Below are 12,569 nucleotides of genomic sequence, written 5' to 3' on the forward strand. Positions count from 1 at the left end.
AATAATCTGTAGGCACATTATTCATAATTAGTCGAATAAAATATAATACATTTGTTCCTATTTCTAGATTTAAGGTGTCAATGCAAAAATATATCTTTTTGGTTAATTGTTTTGAAGCAGAATGGCTTCTGCTGAGCTGGCTTCTTCTGGACTTGGTCTCTTAACGCCCCAGCACAACAAAGCCAGATTCAAGCTCACCCATGAACATCTGAGACACGGGAACACGTTTTGCAAAGATGCAAATAATGTTTGTTTCTTGCTGGATTGTTTCATTCTGTGGTTTTGCGAGTCTGATTGCCTCCTTTCACAGTCAGTTGTTAAATGCAGCATTTGAAAAAAAGGAAGCGGGAGTATTGCAAGCCCAACATAACTACTGGAGCGGAAATCTCCAGAAAATTGTGGAGCAAAATGGTTTGAACAATACTCGCCTAAAAGTGGGCATAAAGGTAAACTTGAAAATGTAGCATCTCTATAGTCATCTGACCCCAGCTCACTTTTAATCAAGAACAATGGAGCAGGGGAAGAGCAATCACACCATTAGACACTTATCGATAATACAGCCAACTCTTGCTGAGGCTCATAAGAAACCAGCTGGAGCACAAAGTCCAGAGCCTAAAGCGGAGATTTTTAACTCTAAATATCAATGCACACAGAAAATGTGTCACAGAATGATTAAAGACACAATTTTCTATGCCTGTTCTTAATGAAATGAGATCACGCCGCATAAAGGTTGTCCAATAAAATGTCAATGGATGAATACATCTTTGATTGGACACAGCGTAGTTCTGTGCTCCATTGTGAGGCATGAAAGCACAGAGAAGACCTTTTAGACTAAAGGCTGCTAAAAGGGAGCTTTAAAGCAAACAAGAATATAAGTGTTTTGTTTTGTTTTTTTACCATAAGACATAATTCAATATTAACGCAGAACTCTCAAACAATACTGACTTCTAGAGAGGTAATAAGGTGGCATATATGCTTTATTATGAGGGATGACTGCAGTAGAAACATTTGAACAATAGCAACAAAATATTGGACTGATTTGTCTTTCTAGCTGGAAAGAGAATACAAATGGTCACCAAACCTATGTCTTCAAAACAACATTTTGTTGTTTATATATTCATAAAATCTTCATTAGCAATAAAAGTACAGAGGTATCTCATTTATTGTGAAATTTATGCTCTATAATCAATTTTTTATTTTATGTGAGGCACTTTGACGTATTCTGTAGCAGGAAAAGTGCTCTATAGATAAAGTTGAATTTGAATTAAAAAAAACTACTAAAGTTGAAATGGGAAATAGGTGAAGTAAGATTCTACTGTAGATGTTTCAAGGCTGAAAACCCCTCACTACACACTTTATTTACACAGTATGATCAAATTAAAAAGTTCTGATTGGGATCAAAGATTTATGCCGATTTGACTAACTGAATGCATTCTGTTCATGAGCAACTGCATTGAGGAGATGCTGATTGATTCTGATTGACAAGGTCTACAGCCAATCAGGACGCAGGACAGTGCTCTGTAAAAAAATTAAAAAAGGATGCAAAATCCATGAAAAAGGGAGACCAAAAAAGGTGAACCACGACTTAGCGAGGGAACACTGTACACACTTTTGTAGAGCATTTATGCTGAGTTGCAAGCTCTCCAACATTAACAAAACTTCAATATTGTAAAACCAGCTTTCAAATTTTTAATTCTGCCTTATCATTGCTTTTTAAAGAGCATCATAAACGGGGTACTTACACTTCTTCTTTCATCATAGGTGGCCATGCTTGCAGGAGAAGCATGAGTAGTTGAAAGTCCTCCAGCTTCTCTGCAGCATCTAACATCTCTTGGAAAAGCCTATATCTTTTGTCCTCAGTCTCCACATCCTCTATCTGGACCTGGTGAACAAAACAAAAGAAAAAAAAGTTAACTGGATGAATTCATGATTTTAGATTCGGTGTAGCGCGTGACACATGGATAAGTTAAACGAAGGCTTAAAAAAACCTCCTAATAAAAGGTCACATCAAATAAAGAGGTGCTTCAAAAACGCCAAAAGTGCACCATGCCTAAAAGATGTCAATCTGCATTGATTGAGTTCAAACTGTTCATGGATTTTGGTTTATGGCTTAAATAGAAAAAATTAAATCACACAAAACAAATCTTGACAACAAACAAATCCTGTCAAATGTCACAACTTCTAAGAACCCGCCAAATCAAAGAAGAAATTCATTATGTGTTAGTTATAAAAACAACAAAATATCAATTAAGTTGGAAGTTAATCTTTATTGTGTAACAAAATGAGGGAGATTAAATATGGGTGTGAAAGAACAAAAACTGAAAAGAACAAGGAAGGATAAGGTGTTAAAAAAAGAAAAAGAAAAGCCGGGTGGTGGGGTGAAAGAAAAGTAATTAATGTTCTTTTCTAAAGTTGGCTTCTAAAGTGATTTAACAGCCCAGAGAGCAGCTGATTTCTGAGGGGAAAACTACAACGGGCTTTGTCACACACTCACACATGCAGGGACAAACACACAAACATACAAAGCACACATCATCTGCCACCAGAATAATAAAAAGAACAAACATAATCAGTATTCTTTTAAACGGTTACTAAATAACATCATAACACATCATATATTAAGATACATTGGCACTGGCCTCAACACAAGAGTTCAAGCAGTTATTTTCAATTTAAACTTATGCATCGTTATGCAAGTTTCTATGACCTTTTTTGGGCTTGACGTACAAAAGGTGCGGATATTGGAGGTAAACCAGGACAAACTTTGACCAATCAGAGACTCTGATTTGGTAGCAACGTTTCAATAGAGTCCCATTTAAGTCACAAATGTGCCAATTGCTAGAACATTGATTATGAAGGAGAAATTGATCATTGCAGTTTTACCTGACCAGAATTATATGACATAAAGGATTTCAAATATTGGAATTGAAAGTAAAAGCCTGGAGCAAAATTTGCACCACTTCAGCATTTTGCACCAAGCCTGTAGGAGGCGGACGTGCGCTAGTAAACCGAAGAATAAGAAACAAAGAAGAAGCCCCTTCCTGCCTGTCCAGTGTGAAAGTCTGAAAATATAAGACAGGAGCAATTCTTTTCCAAAGAGAAAAAAAAAGAAGAAAAACCCCAACCTGTTTTTCAAATTAAATCAAACTTTATTTGTATAGCACTTTTCCAACTCGTGCTACTCAAAGTGCTTTACAAAAACCATAATCCAATTTTAAAAACAAAAGACAAGACATTACACAAATATTATGTATAAAAACCAATGAATATTTTAAAATCATATCAGATAAATATAAAGGCACAAGACTAAAAAAAGCTTTTTGAAACCAATTAAATAACTTTAAAATCAATTCGGAATTGCACAGGGAGCCAATGCAGTGATTTTAAAAATCAGTGTCATGTGTTCCCACCCCTGGTCCTTGTCAGCATGCAAGCAGCTGAATTCTGCAGCAGTTGAAGGTTCAATACCCTTCTTCTGGGAAGACAGAGGAGGGAATTACAATGCCGTAATCTAATCTGTCCGAAATAAAAGCATACATTGGCATCCCTGTGCTGGCAAGATAGAGAAATGGGCAGATTTTGGCAATATCTCTAATATGATAAAATCCTGTTTTTGTTATATTTTTAATTTGTGGAATAAAATTTATTTCAGCAGGAGACACAGCGAGTTAGCTGTAAAAACAATCACCATGCCACCTACTGACATCCCCAAGTGGCAGCATATACAGATTAAAAAGTAGTGGGCCTAAAATTGCTCGGTGTGAGCATCACTTTCTTTGTCAATGTGTACGTTAAAGTCACTCGTTATTAAAACTGTATTATATTTAGAGTGTATAAATGATAAAAAGTCTGAGAATTCTTGAATAAAACTGGAGGGAAGCTTTGGTGGTCTGTAGACAGTAACACATAGAACAGGTGGGCTGTTAAAAGAAAATGCATGATGCTCAAATGTGGAGTAGCTATTTAGCGTGATTGTTTTATTTACAAATGAGCCACAGGCAATCAATGCAGTGCCACATCTTTTTTTTAATCTCCCCGAATAGCAAATATAAAGTTAAACTTTAGTGGGGAAGCCTCAGTGAGAATAACAGGAGCATCAGTATCAAGCCAGGTTTCAGTTAAAAAAAGGCAATCTATGTTGTTTGTTCAAAAGAGAGCAGATGTTTAAAACAGTAACGTTTAAATTGTGTGTGAGTGCAGATGGATTGTTTTTTCTTTTTGTCAAGTATTGTGTGAATGTGATGGAGATATCTGACTGTGAGCTGGTGGATCTGAGCCATGGGGTTTTGTGAAATCTGCTTGTTATGTGAACTGGGATGTGTTGTGTGATAGATGTGGTTTCTGCCAGTGGTCCAGTCGGTCAGTATATCCCAATTAAACCAGCGACACGTTTAAACTCATGTCACCAATCCCAAATTAAATCATTGGCAATCATTATGCGGAATCTTTTTTTTAAACAAAGAATGGGCAATAATTATAGCCAGCCATTCAAATCGAACATTTTTCTGGGAAGAACGAAGAGCAGAGCAGGAGGGCAATAAGCAGCAAAGGAGAACAACGCCTTCAGCCTCCACCATAACAATTAAAAAGCTGCTAATGCAATGGTCACATTTGGACCTAAATAAAAGTCACGTAGAAGCATATTTAAACACTATACGATCACCATTTTATTCATTTTTTCAGTAAAATGCTTTAGTTTACCTGGGTTAAACTCTTGTTATCTGGAAAGGAAGAAAAGTTTTGAGAAAAATAAAAGAAAAAATATCAAATTGAGAGACACGCCACGTTCTGTCAAGGTAAATTTACTTAAAAGACAACTAATTAAATTAAAATATATTCAAATTTCAGCTTTTATTATTTATCTTTTTATTTTATGCTATCAAATAAAAGATCAAAGCTTTGCAAAGTCTTAACTGTGGTAAAAAAATAAATAATTTAAATCAGTAAAAAGCAAAGAAGTTACAAGCCAGCAGAAGTTTTGTTTTCCTAAATAGGCGTATGGATTTATTTTACACTGTTATCAATAAGGATCACAGATGTTTCCATTCTCCTTATTCTATTTCAAACCTGCTCTGCCTTTGCCCACATTAACTGGAAGAGGCCATGTCTTTGAGCTAAAAGGTCCTAAGGGCCACAGAAAGCAAAAGGTAATCATTGAGGATAAAGAAAATGAAACATGACAACTAGTGGTTACCAGCAGCCACTTTATTGCTCTCTAACGACCTGCAGAGTCTTGCGTTTGCAAAGATTTGAAAGAAGGGCCAATCTTTTGTGACGAGGTGAGAGTGATTATTTTACCCCAAATAATTATTTTTCTCCAGATGTCCTGGATCGATCTTAGGTCAGTGAAATGCATAATTGAAAATGAACCAATACTGACTATGAATCGAATTAGCAGGCACAAATTATGATACAAGTCAACTTGTTAAAATGAACTGTTACACCACAAATACAAAACTATAGGGTGAGAGTGATGCAGCCTTACATGTTGTAAAGTCAGCTATCAGCTCAGACGAAAGATGGGGGAGAAGAAAAGGAGGAGATTGCATCAAATCAATAAACAGAGTAGAAAATTGTCAAAAGGCACTTGGGTGCAAACGCAGTTCACAAAAGATAGCATGTAGGTGATGTGTGAGACAGAAACAGACATGACCAGATGATGTTTGCTTTTCATAAAGCAAAACAATAGTAAGGGAAGTGGGCCCATGTGAGAAGGATAGACGGATAAAAGCAGTCATTCAGTTCCCCTGGGAGCTGCTGGCAAGAGACTATTTTCACTTTATTTATAGGACTTGCATACACACCACAGTGTACGAAGGAGCACACACACACACAACTAGGCAGATGTGCACATGTGTTTGGAAACAGTTAAACGAAACACAGCTTTATTGAACTGGAAGAAGGTAGATCATTCTCACACATGAAGGGGAATTTTTACATTTCATGAGTAAACAATTGGAGCAGGCATTCAGCTTCCTAAACTCTTTCAGATTGCATTCATTTATTAAAGTCTAACAGATGATTTACAAGTAAATATATCAAAGTAAAACCCTCTATGGCCGTTACACTACTAGACATTAACCAATTTTGTATGATTAAAATCAGAAAAGCAATCAAGCACAATTCAAAACAAAATTTTAGTAAATCAGGCAGTAAAATGTATTTATTTTTTTATCAATAAAGTAATTTCCCTCTTATTTCCTTTAGAATTTTTAAATTGTTTAAGTTTTTGGACAATTTTTTATCTAAAACTGCAACATTTGTCAATATAGTGGTATTTTTGAGCAGAAATGTGAAAAATGTGCAGGTAGTTATTACAAATAACTTGGCTTTGACCAAGTCCTTACATTTCCTTTGCCAATATGAAGCAATAGTGTCAAATATTGCACTTCCTCAATTCACCACAGGAGGCGAGTTTGAGAAATGAGCCATTTTCCAACTGGCGTCAATGGTAAGATGTCTAACTTGAATCTAATTAGATTTGTATGTAAAGCCAGAATTTTTAATTGCTTTGTGATAGAGGGTACATTTTTGCCTAAATCTGTAGTTTTGTTTTTAATGGAGTTCCTATTTAAATAAGGTGGGAGGAAAACATAACTTGCACTTCTTTACCATCCAATTACCTGTTTTCAGAATTTTGTTGAGATGGATGGAGTAAACTCCAGTAAAAATAAGTGTTGCTATTTTATTCTATTCTATCCTTTTTCATAGTTTCCTATGGAACATCACCTAATAGGCCAGTCAGTCTCCATATCTATGGTACTGATGCAAAGTAGCTAACTTTAAATCAGAAACTTTGATATCTTAAATGTTGTTAAAACAACAAAGGTTTAAATGAGCCACAGATCTTGTTAATTCTTCTTTACAAGTTACATTATTTATGACCATTCTAACCAATGATTTAAACCACAACCTAATCAAGGTAATGCATTTAGGAAGACTGCTAGGCTTGGAGATCGAATTCAAATCAAAGTTGCACAATGTCCTCCACGATTCTTATGAGCTCAGGTAAAAGACGTTAGCCTTTGCCCCTATCAACAAAACTGCCTGATAATCTTCTCAGCGACTTGGCAATTATCTCAGTCCTTGACCCGAGTGTCAGACAAGAGAAAGGAAAGGGAGAAGGGGGAGAACACGGAAACATGGGCCTGTCAGTGTATCGGACTGGGAGAGGCAGGGGAGCCGGTGATGCAGGGTTCTCTGTGTCTGGCCTTTACTGAGTGAGCTTTGAGTGAGCTCATCAATATTCATTGACCTGCCCTGGCTAATGTCCCTGGCGGCTGGCAGAATAAAGTTGCAGAGGTCGCACACTTCACAAGAGCCGGAGAGGGGGAGGAAATGAGCGATGTGGAGGAAGCGCGCTATAGCAGGAATGAGAAACTGCAGGTTTCCGACAAAATGATAGCAAAGAGGAGTAAACACCGAAAGGGCAAAGCTTGGGGAGCCTGGAGGAGCACGGGGAGTTTATTATGACTTGAAAGTGAGACACATAAAACATGCAGAGGAAACATAAGTGCAAGGATAAAAACACAAACCTGTGGAGAACAAACACATGCCTCCCATAATGCATGTGCAAGCTAAGACGTTACGCGATAAGTGCAATAAAAAAGAAAGCAGCCCCCTCCTCTATTCAGAATCCTTCTGGAGGATCTACATTGTAAAACATGACACACACATATTCATAATGGCTCATGCCTCAAGAGGAGGAGAAAAAGAGAAAGATAAGAGACTGAGGGAGTTGGGGAGACAGAACATGGAATGGGAGTGGTTCGAAAGTATGAGTGGATCAGTGTAAGAACAGGGGAACAAGCTTGTAAACGCATTCTAACACACCACGGAAGGAGATGATGGTCCACTGGCTCACATAACAATAATTCACACATACCAGCACCTTTTGATCTCCATGCATTTAAAAGAATCTGTCATTGTGAACAAGGACTGATGGAAATGGACAAATGACAACTCTGTTACTCAAAAGGACACAGTAAAGACATTGTTAATGCAGTTATTTTGTCTACCTGCACAATTTTCTACTAAAAAGGTGTAGGTAGGCAAAATGTACAGACACGTTTAAATATAAGCACAGGATGAACCATAAACTGACAATCCTTAGTCTCATGCACCCATATAGGGGTTGATTCATACGGGGGCTTCAAGTTTTTGGTTTGTCCAGGCCCATGCAGGGTTGTAGACAGGACCGGCGGCATCTTAAGGGGAGCACAGGTGTGTCTTGCAGTTACCTGCTGAGACTCGTGCGGCCACAAGTACTATTTGCGTGTATTTGTGACGTATGGGTGGTGCTGACCCGAGAAAATGCTGCACCCATGAGGTGTGGAGGTGATACGCAAGAGCCAATGGGACACCCAGACAACCTACAATCTGGTTGTCTAATTTCCTAATTTCTAATAAATAGACAGCCTGTATCCAACCGTAAGGGTAATTGTGACTAAGGTAAAAGGGTGATACTGAGTGGAGAAGAATTTTCCAAAATAAGATACTGGGGTGTCTTCTCCTTTGTTTCATCATAGCTCCCTTCTTTCCATTTGACTCTTTGCTTCCCACTCAACTATTCTTTATTTTGTCTCTCCACAGTTCTCCTTCCTCCTCCATGTTTTGCCTGTTCGTGCTTACTTTACTGAAACTCTATTTTTTATTTATTTGACTGAATCTTCAGTGACTCCAACCATATAACAAAGTGTTGTGCTTCTCTGGCTTCCTGTTAAAAAAAAAGGGACCCATGGGATACATAAAAGCTGCTAAAACATTGTGGAGTTACAGCTGAGACCTAGCTATCACAACAATGACCCCCGATCTTCTGCTTCAGACCCTCAGCTGGAAAAAAGCTCTCTCAACCCAGCGCCATTTATTATTTATCCACTTAGAAAGAAAACCACTGCGTCTCTTTTATAATCCTTTCATAGTTTAGGCTCGTTCTGTTTCACAAGCCAAAGCTATTTTAATGTAACAACAAATAAACTTCATACCACACAAAAACATTGTGAAAGGTATCGGAGTAACTTTTTTTTTTTGCATTTATGTAATTTTTAAAATTGAAAACTTAATTTTTTTTATATTTTACTTTAAATTTAAACAAGACAAATTTAAATGTTTGTGTTTTAAGACCAAATCTGATAAAATCTGTTTTTATGGCTTTTTTTCATGATGGAGGAGATATATAGAGAAAATTGGGCTCAAAATTGCATTTCTGTGTATTTTTTTATTCAAATCATTATGAATCAAGAGCAGATGCAAAGATGCAGTTTGAAAAAGCTTGCCAGTGTGATATACAAGTTACAACGGCAAGCCACAAGCTCCCTGCTTCTCTCCAATCCAATGCATCCATTTGTAGTGTTCGTTTTCCTCGTCTCAAAACTGTAACGGCTGGATAGTTTCAGTAATGCTCACCATTTTTGTTGCACCGGTAATGTTAGGTTGGGGCTGAAAGCTAATGGGAGAGCACACAAACAGATGGATGATGGGAAGGGGGCAGGCTTACTCCACACACCAACAGTTCTGCCCACAACCCAAAGGCAAATTTCTAACAAACTACTGTCATTCTCCAGAAACTACAGTAAGTTTTTTTGTTTTTGGCTCAAACTGACATAATCATATTTGAAGAAGAAAAAAAAACATTGGGAAGGCCTTTGACGTAGATGAAAAAATTATTGGAATGGGACTTCAAGTCATATTTCTTGCCTCAAAATGATGTATTAACATTTTTTTTTAAATCCAATACTACCTCTACCTTCAACATGCAAGTCGTAAGACTTTCCTGCATGTTTGCAAATCTCCCTGCTTCCATCTGCAATCCTGTGTGCAATCCAACGTGAAAAAAGAAACGAGGGCAAGAAGTGAAAGGTCTAAAAGGATGGGTTTCCATTTAAAATAACAGTTTTAAAGTACAAATAAATGATAATAATAATGGGTAAAGGTATTTAGGTATATAAATCTTTAAAAACAGCATAATTTGCTGTAAAATTAAATAAAATAGACACATCAAATTACAATGTGGCTGGATCAAATTTGTGATAAAGCAAAGCAAAACTAAATTTTGGCCACCCACTTCCCTGCACGATCAGATCATTTACTCTCATTCCCATGATATCTCCAAATCCACCATCAACAGAATGCTTCAATGCTTTCTTTTGCACAAGCACTTTTGTCAGCCGCCATGCTTTTCCTAGGTCTCATGCTGCCACTGCAATCAAGTCGGTTGCAACATCTTTCAGGAAAAAATTGGCTGACCCTGTACTCAGAGGTTGCCCTCATCCTCATCATTATGGGGAATGCAACAGTGCAGGTTCTTCCTGTGCGGCGCCTGCACACAAATTAAGGAAAAGCAGCTATCATTTATTTTTTTTATTTTTTTTGAGGGTTTGTAAGAACTGTCAAAAAAAATGACATGGTGGTTAAAAAACATCCAGTTGGAAACAGCATGGGACCAGACCAGCACTCTCCAAAAACATGATCATAAACTAATTTGATTCCATCATTAAAGCTGCAGACACAGACGTGTTGATACCAATCCAGCTAAACATTGATAATCCAAACTTTTAGAAAGTATCATTAAAAAGAAAACAGAAATATTTAAATGTGTAAAGTAAACGTAGATTCTGAATATTTCTTTACAGATGTTGACTAAAAAATTATTTTCCAAAAAATATGTCCTGTTAAAACTATTGCGTTACAGATGACAAAATTTGTATCCATATTTTTTTTCTCCAAGTGTTTATCAAGAAAAAAAAAGTTAAAACTCAGATGCTTGTGTTTGGAGTTTCTTCTTTATGTTCAACAAAATCATTTCAACTTTACCTGTAATTTGCTCAAAAGTGCAGCTTTGGAATCATTGGCCTTTTGCAAAAATATGCTGTGTGCTGTACACATGAATACATGGACCATTAACTTGGTTAGTTAGGATGTTCTTTTTAGTTTGTTTTTGGAGAGAAAAATAGTAATATGACACAAAGATGCGTTTTCTTTTTTTTAAACAAATTACACTTAAATAACTGTGTCAAAAATAGCTTGCTTTTGTACATAAAATAACAGAAAAAATATGTTCAAGTAAAACTAAAAGGGAACATTTGTTAGATCAATTGTGCCAAATCTAGCACAGAAGCTCAAGAGAAATACTACTAAAAAGATGGAAAAAACATAAATAATGAGTCAAACTGTGAGTAAAATCGTTTTCCATTTGTGTGATGTCGAGATTTTTTTTACCTGCGGAGCGCAGATCTGCACAGCTCACTTCATCAATATTGAATGCATGATGCACCACAAGACCAAACACTACACCACCAAATCGGTGTATCACAGGCAATGATCCCTGACAGGGACAAGGCAAAAAGGCCTTGTACTATGAATCAATGATTGCAGCTGATGAGCTCAGATGAAGACATTTCATGCACAAACACACACCCACCCACAAGTTATTATCTTTGTAGCCACCCTTCATGCAGAGCAAGAGAATGCGGAGAAGGTTTTAGTGCTGCAAAGGGTCGTTGAAGTAGCCAACAATGAGAGCCTCGCTGCAGGACTTGGCACAGAAATCCTTTTGCAAGAAGTCAAAAGAAGAGAAATCACTCAATTAACAAGCCCAGACAACATAAAGCCATGCATAACAAGCACACATTTACTTTAATGTCAGTATTGTCTTTGAAATGTCAGAAATGACCCCGAGTACACTTCTGTTGGTGCCGCAAAGATGCACAAAATACACGACACACGAATAAAACAGACCATCCAGTCTCGACAGTGCTGACATTTGGATGCCCTGTTGTTATGACTAATCATTCAAAATTGAGTCACAAAATCTATTCCTGGTGTCATCCCTCCCATCCCAAATTCATCTTCTCCCCTGTCAGCCCCTCCCACCTCCACCCAACCTAAATGTCAGCATTTCAATTGGCTCATTAATACCTCACTTTAGGAGTCTCTGCGGCTAACTCGTGTGCTGGGATGCTAAACGGGGTAAAAAGCACAATGGATCAAAGAGGTAAGAGGTTCTCCTAGACTGATTTAATATCAGCTCTGCATTTCCTTTTCTATTTCTATACCTTAGGCATCAATATCTAGCTTTCTCCTCTGTATTCCTCTTTGATTTGCCATCGCTGGGACTAAGAGAAGCAACGTCCGTGACTTATGCAGCTGCCATTCCACTGACAGGACCAAAAGCAGTCACTGGATTGAGTGTTTCTGGATTTATGATGGAAAAAGACCAAGTGGACACCATATATGTTGGTAAAATGCAGAGTGCGGGTGAAGCGAGAAGGCCTGGACAGCAATTGTGACAAGACTACAAGATGATTCATATCCTGCCAAAAAGGGAGGCTGGCAGATTGCCTGATTTAATATCAGAGGCATGTGCGCACAACAAAATGAGGAGCATGGACAGTCTAATAATCAGACAGGAAGGAGAGGAAATCTTAAAAGTATATACATCTATGTAGGGTATAAAGATATGGAAAACAAGCATGGAAAAAGTTTCAAATTGTCATATATTTTAGCTAGTTCTAAGGTTTTTTTTTAGGAATCTGCTGTAAAAGGTGAACTTTTTTTTCTTGTCATGTATT

At 37.3% G+C, this 12,569-nt stretch overlaps 1 protein-coding gene across 1 annotated transcript in view; it reads right to left on the reverse strand.

Moving 5' to 3' along the window:
* nbas (neuroblastoma amplified sequence) overlaps positions 1–12,569 on the reverse strand; it is a 158,653-nt gene that overhangs the window by 22,056 nt on the left and 124,028 nt on the right. The window contains exon 50 of the mRNA XM_011491806.3: positions 1,743–1,882. Within this exon, the coding sequence (XP_011490108.2) occupies positions 1,743–1,882 (140 nt within the window). The remainder of the gene's footprint in view (positions 1–1,742; positions 1,883–12,569) is intronic.

Source organism: Oryzias latipes, chromosome 24 (genome assembly GCF_002234675.1).
Source record: "Oryzias latipes chromosome 24, ASM223467v1".
Classification (NCBI taxonomy): domain Eukaryota; kingdom Metazoa; phylum Chordata; class Actinopteri; order Beloniformes; family Adrianichthyidae; genus Oryzias; species Oryzias latipes.